The 13,451-nt window shown below is 46.2% G+C and overlaps 1 protein-coding gene across 1 annotated transcript in view; it reads left to right on the top strand.

Moving 5' to 3' along the window:
* The window catches only part of LOC119401999 (uncharacterized), a 67,268-nt gene extending 56,069 nt beyond the window's left edge, over window positions 1–11,199 (top strand). Inside the window, exons 3-4 of the mRNA XM_049418245.1 lie at window positions 5,955–6,306; window positions 10,810–11,199. Coding sequence (XP_049274202.1) covers window positions 5,955–6,306; window positions 10,810–11,083 — 626 coding nt within the window. The 3' untranslated portion in view covers window positions 11,084–11,199. The remainder of the gene's footprint in view (window positions 1–5,954; window positions 6,307–10,809) is intronic.
* Window positions 11,200–13,451: the final 2,252 nt, after the last annotated feature.

The raw sequence follows: 13,451 nt of genomic DNA, 5'->3' as shown, positions 1-13,451 counted from the left end.
ATCGTGACGCATTACTTCTTTTCACCTCTCACAGACGGCGGCACCGCCACTGCTCCGCTCCGCCTATCTACACCGCCAACAGAGAGCACCGTGCTAGAGAGAACGTGTGAAAGATATAAGGCACGTTCGTGAGGTGTTCAGCATTTGCCCAGCTAGCCTAGGTGGTTTAGCGTCGGTCACTTACCGTCGCGGCCGCAGCGTCGTGGGTTCGATTCCCAGCGGCGGATCTTTTTCTTGGTTCTTTTCTTTCTCACCCTTTTGCGTGCATTTTATGAACGTCGTATCCGGGAACGAAAGTACTTGGTGGACCCCGGCACAAAACACTATCGTGTTAAACACAGAAACTGCTGAAAGCAATACAAAAGTAGAAAACCCGCTTAGATGTGGCTGCGCATCAAAAGCACTTACTTGTTTAAAAGAGGAACTGAAGCGACACTCGCGCCCAAGCCGGGCGCACAGTTGAGAGTAGCGCCTCATCCTGTCTGTCTCATATTTTGGTTCCGTTTATTGCGCTTCAATTTACCGCGTATTACTCTTCTATAACTGAGCAATCTCAAACTGGCGATACTATAAAATAGGACGCTTTATTACCTTGTCAAAAACACTGTTATGAAACGTGGGAGCGACGTTTGCCATTCATGGATGCGTTAGCTCCACTGCTTTTATCTTGGTGACAGTTTTTAGAGTAAAATGTTCTCCTAACCCAGATGCTTCTTTATTTGGAAGCACTGCGACCCGGAGAGGTCGAAGTATCTCGGCGGAGGAGATTCTTCCGTTTGCAATTAGCAGTGGTGTTGAAAAAAAAAACATCTTGACGACGAGGATTTATCACTTGACATACAAGGCTGTGAACGCACCGACAGGGCCAGCGACGATGAAGATAAGCTGCTAACTCACGAGGAGATAGTTGCACTTCACATCCATCGCGCGTTAACGTCTTTTAACGTTCTTAAGTCTCTTGGATTGTATTTAATGTGCAGTAGCTTTCAGCCATGTCTAAATGAAAGGATAAATTTTCTTGCGCATTGCATGTTGGGCTACTTATTGTGGATACTATGGGGCGCCGCTTGACACCAACACGCTCGACCTCGACCAGCGGTAGTGAAAGGGTTATAGCAAGGAAATGTGCAGTCACGGCCACAATGCACGCCACTCCGTTAACTTTACATGTCCATCACCAGTACCTTCCAAACGGCATTTCATTAGACGAATTCTTGGGCGTTGCGAAAAGCATGCCGTAATATGACCTTTCACACCGCTGCAAATAAATGGGCGGCAAACCTTTCGCACTTTACATGTTTGGACAAGTATTTTGGTCTCATTTCCATTTCAGTACAGCTCATGACTTCAGCCGGTGAAAGCATACACAACACCGGCCTAACGGCGCACATTTAACACAAATATACAAAACAAATATTATGCCTTAAGGGCAAGTCTATGTCGCAAATAAAAAAAAAAAAAAAAGCGGCGCGGGGCGTGCGTCCGCACGTTCTATCTGTCCATATGCAACCTGACGGTTTTCCCCGTCTCCTTGCGCCATCTTGAATCGCAGGACACGACCCTACAGTTCGTCGACGTTGTAAATAGCATACGTCGTTTTTTTTTCGGTAGAATGGGCCATTTGCGAGCACAGGAGTCGAAGAGAAATCATGAGGGCAGCCATTTGGACGTCTCCTATTCTGAAAAGATCTGATCAGGATTATTTATTTATTTATTCATGTTACCCTACAGGCCCTAGAGGAGCATTGGGTAGGGGGGGGGGGGTTACAGAAAAATAAGAATACATAAAGCATAAAAAGAAATGATAACGAAGAAAAAAACAAAGAAAATTGTACAATGGAAGGGAGAAGAACAAACACTATAAGCAAATGCAGCAAAATACAAAATGGAAGAAAAAATGAAGCATATATTTATACAAAATCAAGGGAACATATAAACTTGCAGTTGCTCACGAAATTTTGCCGGATGTCTCAAAGAAACAATTTCATCCGGAAGGCTATTCCAAAGTGCGATGGCGCGTGGCAATGCGGAATTATTGAATGACTGTGTGTTGCCGAAGATGCGTCTGAAACTGAGATGATTATGAAGTCGACTAGATGTGCGCGAAGGAATGTCAAGCGATAGACGACTGGCCCACGAGTTGTAGTAGTACTTATGGAGGAGGCATAGACGGATGACAGAGCGGCGGGAATCCAGTTAGTCAGGGCAATATCGCGTTTGATTTGGGTGATGCTGGAGTGGCGGTTATACGTTGAAGTGATGAAGCGGGCTGCACGATTTTGGATGGATTCCAGTTTATCTATTAGGTATTGTTGATGCGGAGACCAGATCGACGAAGCATATTCTAGCTGAGGACGTACAAACGTTTGGTAGGCCTGTTGCCGAATGGTATATGGGGAATGATGCAGATTCCGGCGCAACAATCCCAGAGTTCTGTTTGCTTTCGCGCATATCTTGTCGATGTGAGTACACCACGCAAGATTAGTACAAAGATGAACACCAAGGTATTTGTAAGTAGATGAACGGGGAATTTCAGCTGAGCAGATAGAGTAAGAAAAGTTAAAAACCGATTTCCTACGGGTGAAAGAAAGTACGCAGCACTTAGATGTGTTAAGCGTCATTTGCCAACGGTCACACCACTGATTTATTAAGTCGAGGTCCTTTTGTAAATGTACGTGGTCTTCTTCGGAGTTAATAGTTCTGTACACTACGCAGTCATCCGCGAAAAGACGAATTGAGGAAGAAATGTTACAAGGCAAATCATTAATATAAATCAGAAAAAGAAGAGGGCCTAACACACTGCCCTGGGGCACACCTGATGAAACAAAAGAAGTAGACGAGCTGAAGTTAGTGACAAATGTAAACTGCTGCCGATTGGATAAACATTTTCGAAGCCAAGATAATGTTGATGAGTCGAGCTTAAGTGCAGACAGCTTAGCTATTAGACGACAATGGGCAACTCTGTCAAATGCTTTCGCATAGTCTAAAAAGATGCAGTCAACCAATTTGATTACTATTCATGCTATTACTATTCATGATTACTATTCATGCTATTATTAAGTCCGGTGCTTAACTCAGGATATCCATTGAAAGTTTACTGGATATTTCGCGATGATAACTTGGGTTTCTGCGTGCAGTGCAACATTTTATATAAATCAATTCGTCCGGAGACTGTTCTTCATGTTCACTCTGTTGTTCGTTCAGCGAAAAGTTGGAGTTATTTCACTCTTTGGAGCCGGGTGGCCAGCAAAGCTGACGGGCGCACTCCCGCTGTTTCTTTCGTCACCGCTCCTTAAAAGCGCGCTCTTCCTCGGGCGTCCTCACAATGTGCGATGGCGCACGTTACGGTTCTAAAATGCCGCGCGTTATTGTACAATGCAAAACGTGCCTGCATGTATGCAACTGAACCCTCTTGGATGCAACGGTCGCAGCTGATAAAAATGCCTGCGTGATGTCAAGAGCCGTCGTTTCACGACATCCTGGCACACCAGCTGTTCCGCTAGAATGTACGATCAAACATGCGAAGCATTCGACGTATTTTATCATATAACAAATTTTCGTCAATGTACCACTGGTGTCGTCATCGCTCTTCTACAGCGAACTTTGTAAGGGCGGAGCACTTTAGGGGCCTGGCATGCTGTATGCTGTCGTGTGCTCTTATCGCATGCTGTCGTAGCTCGCCATGACGCAAGAAAAACCACGGATAGCATAGCCATCTGTAGCATACTGGCCACGCGCCCGCACCAAGGCAAAGGCTTCTTCCCCTTGTTCTTCGAGCGCCTTCATGATGGTAAGTGAGCGCGTGGTTCCGCTGAGGAGAAATCTTCTTCATCTTGCTCTTCGAGTGTTTTGATAATAAGTGCGGAGCACTTTAGGGGCCCGGGCTGTCCCTTGCTGTCGTTTGCAGTAGTCGCTTGGCGTAACGCATGCAAAACCACTTAAAAAATCGAAAAAAAAGTGGAAGCAACTGAGAAATAGAGAGAAAACGAGAGGGAGAGAAATGTAGAAAGAGAGAGTAAGCTAGAATTAGAAATCAAGTGAGAGAAAGACAGAAAAAAATCGCGCCATATCCACGAAGTGAATGATGATTGAGGAGCTGGCTCGGAGGTAGTCGGGTAAACCGTGATGGCTCCGTACGATTCCTCTACTGTCATATAAAGACGTCACACGTTGTTATAGTAGCGATTGTGGTCAGGTTGTGGTCGAACCACAAGCGGTCGCAGACCTTGCAGCTGTGGCCAAACGTGTGGTCGAGGAAGTCGAGGAAATGTGGTTTTGCCTGCGTTAGTCTCATCATCAAGGCGCTCAAAGAACAAGCGGAAGAATACTTCCCTTTCACGCGAGTGTGCGCATGCTACAGTTAGCTATGCTATATGTGGTTTTGCCTCCGTTAATATAATCAAGGACCTCGCAGAGGAGTCGCGCGAGCTGTGCCGGTAGCGGTCGCGTCTGGAACTAATGTTACGCTTACGACGCGGTATTTTGCCCCAGCTTAAAAACCTGGCGAGCCAGCTCCTAAAAACGAAAAAAAAGAGAAACATACAGGGTTGCACAGCTCCGCACTTCCTTCAGGCTTGGCACCCCGAGTGCTAAAATGCCTAATTTTAAATGCGAAGCATTTCTTAGCGAACCTTTCGCATTTTTAGCATTTATATCTATCTATCTATCTATCTATCTATCTATCTATCTATCTATCTATCTATCTATCTATCTATCTATCTATCTATCTATCTATCTATCTATCTATCTATCTATCTATCTATCTAGCCGCCTACGTGTGGGTACTCTCATGATCGCCTCTTTAACTTGGTGTAGACCAAAATTGGCGTGGGAGGGTAAGAGCATTTCACGAATATGACAGTCGGCTAATGTCATGAATAACATGAAAATCCTGTATCTTACGCCGTCAAACCCTCTCCTCCAGACACGTGTGGCACATACCCGTTTACCACGGGCCGCGGTGTACGGGTATGCGCCACAGGTGATTGACAGTTTATATCTATCTAGTAATAGCAAGAACGGACATTGGTAATTTAAAAGAGAGAGCGTTAAGAAAAACCGACATCACCCGACGAATAGAAAGAGTAAGTATTATGGTGCCAGCAGGAATCGAACGCAAGCATTCTGCGTGACAATTAGGTATTCTACCACAGAGCCACGCCAGGCCCATAAACGGGTTTGGAAAAACAGCCAATGCAGGCGTAATGTCGGTGCAACGTCAGTTGTGTTTGTGGTGGTTGCTATACAATTTTACAAGAAAGCAATAAACACTAAATATTTAGTCCTTCGATACAGGCGTCATATCAAATTAACGTCTGTGGTTCCAATGTTGGCTCCGCTTTTATAGCAATCTAATAAATATTACATTTGTATTCCTATGATTGAGCGAGCTATATTGAAGCACTGCTCCACACCGATGGTATACATTAAGGAAAGTACGTGTGATCTTCACATGGTTGCACTATAAAGTGCACTTATTAATACTGACGTATGTACTTTAACGTGAGGGCCGACGTTACGTTGCACCATAAGTTACCCTATAAACGCCAGTGTTGTCGACGTAACTGGTAAGGCCACGATGTGCACTTAGGTACTACACATTACAAAAACACGTCGATCCAGCTCGTAACGCTTGGCTCAAAACCGCAAAGTACAGCATAGAAATACTCGCTGGCTGCTTCGCATGAAAGCGATTCCCACAACGCGTGGGATCCGCCGAATTTTTTTTCTTTTGGTGGGCACTTTTCAGCGTGAGAACGAATTCTTTCTTCAACTTTCGGTGCAGATAGTCATATTTGTCAACGTAGCAACGCCACAACGTAAACAATAATATTAAAGTTCTGAAGTGATCGCAAAAATTTCTTAGAGATCCTTCTAGTGATTTTTCATTCTATGGAATTGCATTTAAAAGAAAGACGCTGTTGGTGGATAAAAGAACATTTACTTATTTGCAGAGCATCTCGCCGAGTGGGAGACTTTCGCGAGGGCGCTTTTGGCCGTGCACCGTTGTATTTCCTGCTTTTCGCTGCACATCTCGGCTGTTCCCCAACCTCGTGGGCACTTCTACCGGGGCTTCAGTCTACAAAATGGAATCATCCTGATTAATATTGAAACCTCAGCTTTTGAGGACCCTTGGAGAGATTTTGTGCTGCCCTGCTTGCGGTACTTGTATCGCCTGAGGAATCCCCAGCACACAACAGTACACTACCTTGACCAGAGTCCTGCCCCACCTCCGGGCGATATCACCAACCAGATCTACGCCGCGGTCACTGTAGGGATAGGACTTCCGGAATTCATCGACAACAGGTACTTCGTCATTGTTTTTTATTTGCTAGACATAGTACCAATGCAATTTGGATACATGACGATCTAAGTAGGAAGACTGAAAAAAAAACTGTACAGCGAAAATTCGCCAGATTCCGCGCGTCGTGGGAATCCGTTTCATCCGATACAGTCATTCAGTAGCAGCCTGGGCCGCATTTTTCGATTTGAGCTAGGCGTTACCACATAGGTCAGCGTCTTTGAGTAAGGCGAGTATCTCTGCGCATATCGTATGCTTACTAGGCACGCCCAGAGTACGCGTTCAAAGGGAAGCTCATGGTACTACGTAACGCTGGCACACACCCTAGAGAAGAGAGGTCATTTTGATCGCCTCGATGTGCCACTAGGGGGTAATGTGCGGAGTGATGATGTGCGGTGATTGTGCGTAGCGATCGCAGACACGCTCGTGCTGCGCATCAATATTGGTTTAGAAGTCATAAATATGTGACATTGGTTTGCAAACGAATAGCCAACACTGGTACCCCGGCTGGCGCTGTCCTGACGTGACTCTTGTATAGATTTCTTCTTTCCCAAAACAGTGCGAAACACTGGCGTGGCTCTCTGGTCGAATACTTGAATACCATGCAAAATACCTGGGTTCGATTCCGGCCACAGCCGTGGTTTTCATTCTTTGCTTCCATCGGAATACTTAATCGACCATCAACACCGCCGAGCCTGTCACCAGATTTTCTCTGACACGAGCAGCTTCCCAGTGCCTGTTTGTGAATGCGAATCCCTTGTGTCGCATGCGAACATATTATGGGCCGTAACATGTGAGTGTGTACCGCACGTTAATGGTGGAAACGATTCCATGACGCACGCAAAAGCGAAGCCAAGCTATTAAGTGCGAAGCATTGCTTAGCGAACTGCAGGCACTTTGAGCATTTCTATCTACGTGTCTATCTATCTAGCCGCCTACGTCTGAGTGCTCTCGTGGTCGACTCATTAACTTGGCGTAGACCAAAATTGGTATGGCATGATAAGAATTTGAATATTACGACTGTATGGTCACGACGTGAATATCCCGTTGCGTACGTTATTCAACACTTTCCTCCAAATACATGTGGCACAGTCGACGTGACGGTCCTCTAGGGCGCTCCTGCAATGCCTCGAATAAGCGGACACACCTTATCACCGTCGGTTGGTGGTGAAGACTAGCATTTCAGTGACGTAGGCGGTAGGTTCTGTTATTCAATCCTCGGTGGATGTACGCAGTATTTTTTCTGCTGAAGCTTTCAGCGAGCATTACCTTGGGGTATTATCAGTACTCGTTCTTTGCTAGCGCCTGTTTTTTCGTGGTTTGAACGTCCCAGGAACGTCAACCGTGCATTGCTAGCGTGGCTTATCGCGAGCCGGCAACAAGCTGAGGTGTTGAGACGACATCGCTGCGGCGGCACACTACAGCTGAACTCTCAGAGTACGCCATGTTAAACTCTCAACGAAAATACATATCACGCGAAGTTACATTCTTTAAATATTATACTGTGCATTAAACAACCACGCAAAAAAAACGTTCACAGCACTTTCAACACCTCCTATGTTTCAATTAGCCACAGCCAAGCCTGGCCACTGCGTAGAAGTCAGCATATGCTCGAAAACGCCGCACTCGGGTCGCTCTGCGCTTGTACCGTACACTCACTCCTGTGTTGTGAGACATTAGTACCACCAACGGCCAGTGCAACAATGACGTCATAGGCGAGTGTTTCTTCAGGTATTGAACGCATCAGATTCTACGTCACCAAACGCGATACTATCGCCGTTTGCGATCGTTCGAGAATACGGGCCCAGGCACACATGGATGCCTTGACCAAGGTGGACAACATGAACGCGCGCAGCTTGGGTAGCCTGCCTGCCCCAGTTTACCTGAGCATCGGCAAGGCGTACATGATCACGGCCAACATTGACGTAAGCGAAGGACTAGTTAATTAAAACCCTGATACCTTGTGCTACATCGAGAGTGAGGAAATACGGCAACATCTTGCGACTGTGCAATGTCGTCCCAGTGAGGACGAAGCACATCACTACCTCCCACCCTACATAGAAATCCAAATAGTGGCCGTGCGACTGCGAGCCACCACAACCACGACATACGCCAGAAAACTATTTTGTGTAAGAGGGCACAGTTTGCCCTTGGGCAAGCAAGCGCCATAACTATATATGTTACAAAGGGGCACCTACACCCAGGTAGTCTTCAGATTCGATAAGCGCGATCCACTGAAGCTGGTCTACATAGCACTTTCCAGGGCTATCAGCCTCGGCGGCCTATAGCTCACAAACGGAAAGGCGACTTCAGTGCAAGACATATCACCGGCTCTATCGGCACAGTCTGTCGACGACATGACCGGGCTAGCAAACAGGCCTCTAGACGTTGTCTTGGACCGGGCTACGACCTTCATTCGGAGCCCGAACCACATCAATCGTCTCACGCTCGCCGCTCTTAACGTACAGTCTGTGCACGCGCATGTGCACAAACTCAAGAAAGACTCTCAGCTCACAGAAATTGGCGTGTCAGCACTTTCTGAAACCTGCAACGATGAGCCCACGGCAACCACGGGATTCCAATGTATCATCCACAGCAAGCGGCTTCATTGCAGGAGCGGCAGCGTGGGGTCATATAAGAATAAGATGACGCGCAACTTCAACGTAGCCCACATCCCACTTCGCCCGCCACCAGACACCGAACACTCACAGACGAGCAGCGGAATGGGCGATGTCTGCGTTGTGCACATCAATTTCAATAAAAGACATTGCGCTCGCCGCCATCTACGTGAAAACTGTCCAGACCCCATCTACACACGCACACGGGTTTGTGAAACGTGCGTGCGTTCTCCATCAAGCAACACATATCGGCTCACCGCATCTGGTGTTGATGATACCTATGTTGCTGTTGGCATCGTTACGCAAATGTAAACAACTTGTTACATACAACATGTGGAACTCTTCAACATATGTGTGTGTTTGTACCATTTGCACCTATGTTTACCGTCATTTCGTAACGTCTCGCTGAATGTAAAAATTACGTCACAGTCACCTTCCCGCCGCATGCTTCCCATTACACCGATTCCCATGGTGCGTGGGATCTGCGGATATTTTTAATTCATTGCATTCGTCGGGTACAACGTCTGTTCTCTCCGTACATAGCGTTTACAAGAATTAATTCGCCTGGAAATCTGTTCAGAGAAGATAGGATCATCGTCGAGCTACGAAAAATGGATGCACGGAAACGTTCATCCTTCTGGTGTCAAGCCGCATGTCTCGAGCACTACCCCCTAATCCAAAGAGGCTTCTGCGAACGACACGTCACGCAACCCCCTTCGCTCCCTGGCGATCCTACTGGCAACAATAGAACCGAAAAAGTCAGCCCAGCACGCCGCCATCCCGTATGTGCTGGTTATCAGTGAACAGCTTTACAAGGACCTGGGAAAAGTGGGGTCATGGTAATCCACAAACGTGCATCGATGCTTACCCACTTGCTACCGCGGCCGAAAGACCGACCTTTTAAGGAACAACACTAAGGCGTGCCCTATAAGGTATCATGTTCTGAGTGAGGCGAAAGCAAGTGTGTCCAGGAAAAATACGCTTACACAAGGAGTACGTCACAAAGGTGGAAGTGAGCATTGCAGAACGCTGTGTTAAAAGCGTAGCTCTCTGCCAAAAGCGCGACCACAAAATTGAGTCTAGCTGTGCTTCTCTTATAGGAACAGAAAGAAGTCCCAGTAGAATGCTCTTACTCTATTGTTGACATAATCAGAACTCACCTGCAAACATGAACCACTCACTGCGAACACTACCTTCGAGACGTGATGGAAAGGGAAGACCAGAGCCGCAGTGAAACCCCCTGAGGAAGAAACCGAATAGGACTCTTTTGATTTAAAACTGTGGATGGAGACATACCTGTGACTTCATATCGTTGAACTACGCACCAAAGCTCTGTAGCACCGATATGGCCGCTGTCCATCGATATGAAGCTTCGTAGCACCGATATGGCCACTGTCCATCCGCAGAATCGATGTTGCATTGCCGCTACGTTGGCATGCAACACAAGGCTAGCCATGCCGGCGTGATCACATCATCAAACATATCTGCGCCCGTGATAGCTATACTGCCCGTGCGACGCTGCTGACAACCGTGTGCAGGCTCGTGTGAGTTAATAAACGTCGTCAGTACTAGACAGGACTGAAGAGGATTTACTAGTACACTTCAGTTGTTGTGTTTAATAGGGTTCGTTATTTCAACGTGAAACATTGCCAACTCGCCTAATATGCGACGTTCGTTTCCCAGTTCCCGTCTGTTAAGGCATTTCAGGTTAAGTTCAAAATGAATCAGTGTACTAAATCGGGCATGTGCTTTAACTTGCATGTGCATTGCGTCAGATGTTGAGTACTGCTTGGCACATTTCTCGCGAAGAACTCTCAAAATATTTTTGTTCATTCTTGTGAGTAACCACACGATATAAAATATTATGTGTGCTTTCAATAATCACTGCAGGATTTCCGGAATACTGGATGCAACAATGAATATGCGGTCTCTGCGCCAGATTGCAATATACTTCAACAACACTGGTGCGGGACCAGTGGTACAAAGGAATGTCTGGTTAATTCTGACACACCACGGCCGCTCCGGCCATTGGAGGCTGACGTACGAGGTCGATGGAGGACTCCAGAGCCTCATGAACTGTGAAAGTGACACTAACCCCGAAGTCACGACAACGGTTGGCATTGACAGGGGCGTACCACTGCCTAGACTAGTCGCACGGACGTGAACTGACGGGTTCCTTGGTCGACCTGGCGCAGTATATAATAACACTAACACATGATGCTTCGCCCTATAATTTAATTGTCAGTGTGATGCCAATCGTATCGAGACAATTAGGCAATTTGCCTGATTCATAATCCGTATGGAAGGTGGACTTGGGGAAAAACCTCCGTAAACATGAAATGCAAATGCCTCCGCACTATCTGTTCCCCAACGGGACTTGAGGACATCTGGAAGAACATGTACTTGATGTATTTAGTCCAAAACGCTATTTCTTCTTGCTACTGAGCTTTTCTTTTTAATGACCGACTGACGCTTTTGTGCATCAGGAAAATGCCAAGGAGTCGCATTCAAATTTCTTGCCCTAAAGTACCGAGCTCAACAGCGACACATACAAATATAGTGAAGCAGTGTATGTGGAACATAACCAAGAGGGACATTCCCAGGCAAATCGGAATACTTCGAAACGTATGCCGTTTCAAGGTGAAAAGGTGTCTTATTTCAACTGCGTCGGTCTGGTTCTTAGGTTTCTAAACGACGTGTGTGTCTGGCGATTGGGGAAAGTAGTGAAGTACCACGAACAATTATGGAGAAGCTTGAACTGTATCTAATTCTGCCTGATTTGCAATTTTCGAGAAATTTTAGGCGTACATTCAAAGTAGTACAGGATGCCAACCTTTTCACGCAAATCTGCATTATTCAGTGCTAGCACTTTTTCCACCTCATTGCTACGGCGTCTTACATAAGCAGCGTAGAACATAACCAATGACAACGGCTTAGACATCTGGCCGCAACAGCGTAAAGATACATGGCATCTCGCACGAAATGTGGTGGGTCCAATCATGAAGTATAAATGACATTGAGTCGAGACTGCGCATTTCACATCCAACGTGTCCCTAATCACTGACGCTTTGCGAGGCAAATAATTTGACATTTGACATTGTTGCGACGTTCAATGTGGTTTGCAGATATTTTACATTTCCAAAACGTGCCTCCTCTCGAAAATAATCGGCACAAGAGGGCTAAAAATGGGATCCTAATCTCATTCGTTTCTCGGCATTTTTCGCATTCAGCGTCATTTCTTGATATCTACCCTGTTTTCTGTACTTTTAAAATTTTTCTTAACGCCCTATGCGCTTTCATGTTTTATAAAGGTGAGCTAGGAATATCTGTACACTTCTTTTTGTCTTGAACGAGAGCACTAAATACGTGCTTGAGCTGTCAGTAGGTAGATATTGTCCTCTGCATGATTGCTTTTTATTGTTAAAAAAACGGCAGGAAAGGAAAGATGGAAGCTTACGATGAAAAAATCCGCAAACAGGAGGTGTGTGCTCGAGCTAACGTTTTGACAAGTGGACTTGTCTTCTTCAAGACTGGAACATTTATTGTTGTTCGCCTCACTGACCAGCTCTTTCGCCGCGTAATATTGATTGTTGGGTCGTGAGGTGGTCAAAATAAAGGATCGCTAGAATCGATCACGCACGGCTGTCGATATCATCCATTTTATGAAATGCAACTACTGCAATAAATTATTTGTAAACAGTCAGTGGTGCGCATGCTTTACAATATTTACAAAGACTTGCAGACAGTGTGAATAAACGCGTAGTGATGATTACATAGGTGCTTGCACCCGGTGCCCGTTGGACCATATAAGAGTAACCAGTGCACATGCAGGAGCTACTACCCTAAAAAAGGGAGCGAGAATGGAGCTACGGGCTCCGTTCCTCCTTCGGAGCAGCGACTGTCTCCTTTGCGGAGGCTTTACCCGTCGCGCCCTCTTGCGGCAAGCGCCAATTGAGAAACATTTCTCCTCAACCACGCGGAATTGCACGCGCGCGCATGCGCACGCCGAGTTACGTCGTGACTCCGTGATGCGGATAGCGGCCGCCCATTCTCGCTCACTCGACAGCCTCAGACTATCCAGTGCTACCCGACCTCGGCCAGTCGCGTGCAATTACTTGTACCTAGGATTGATGCAATAGACGAGTGACGTTCATTGTTTTTGTTCGATGTGTTGAGTTACGTGTGTGGTGTTTTTCTGTTTTTGTTTCTTTTTTTTTTAATCACTCGGCGTGTGCGCGATGCGCCGCATACTTTCGTGTGTCTCGTGTTGTTTGTATACGTTTGCGCAGTTTGCGCACGATCTGCTTGTCATAAATACAGTAAATCCCGCTTCAAAAAATAGTCATGTTTTAATGAACACCTTAGACTGTACACCAATAATTAGATTTCTTTTCGGCGTTAACATGCTTGGCAAGAGCACGCGTTTTAGTTTTGCACAGCACTTATAGCACTTATCAATGCAAGAAGCTATATAAAGAAGCATGAAAGTTTATTTTTCCAACATTTTAGCAAACATGATAGCACTGGACAGT

Source organism: Rhipicephalus sanguineus, chromosome 8 (assembly GCF_013339695.2).
Source record: "Rhipicephalus sanguineus isolate Rsan-2018 chromosome 8, BIME_Rsan_1.4, whole genome shotgun sequence".
NCBI classification, from domain to species: Eukaryota; Metazoa; Arthropoda; class Arachnida; order Ixodida; family Ixodidae; genus Rhipicephalus; species Rhipicephalus sanguineus.
The sequence above is the reverse complement of the archived record's forward strand: the minus strand, read 5'-3'. Positions and strand labels throughout refer to the sequence as shown.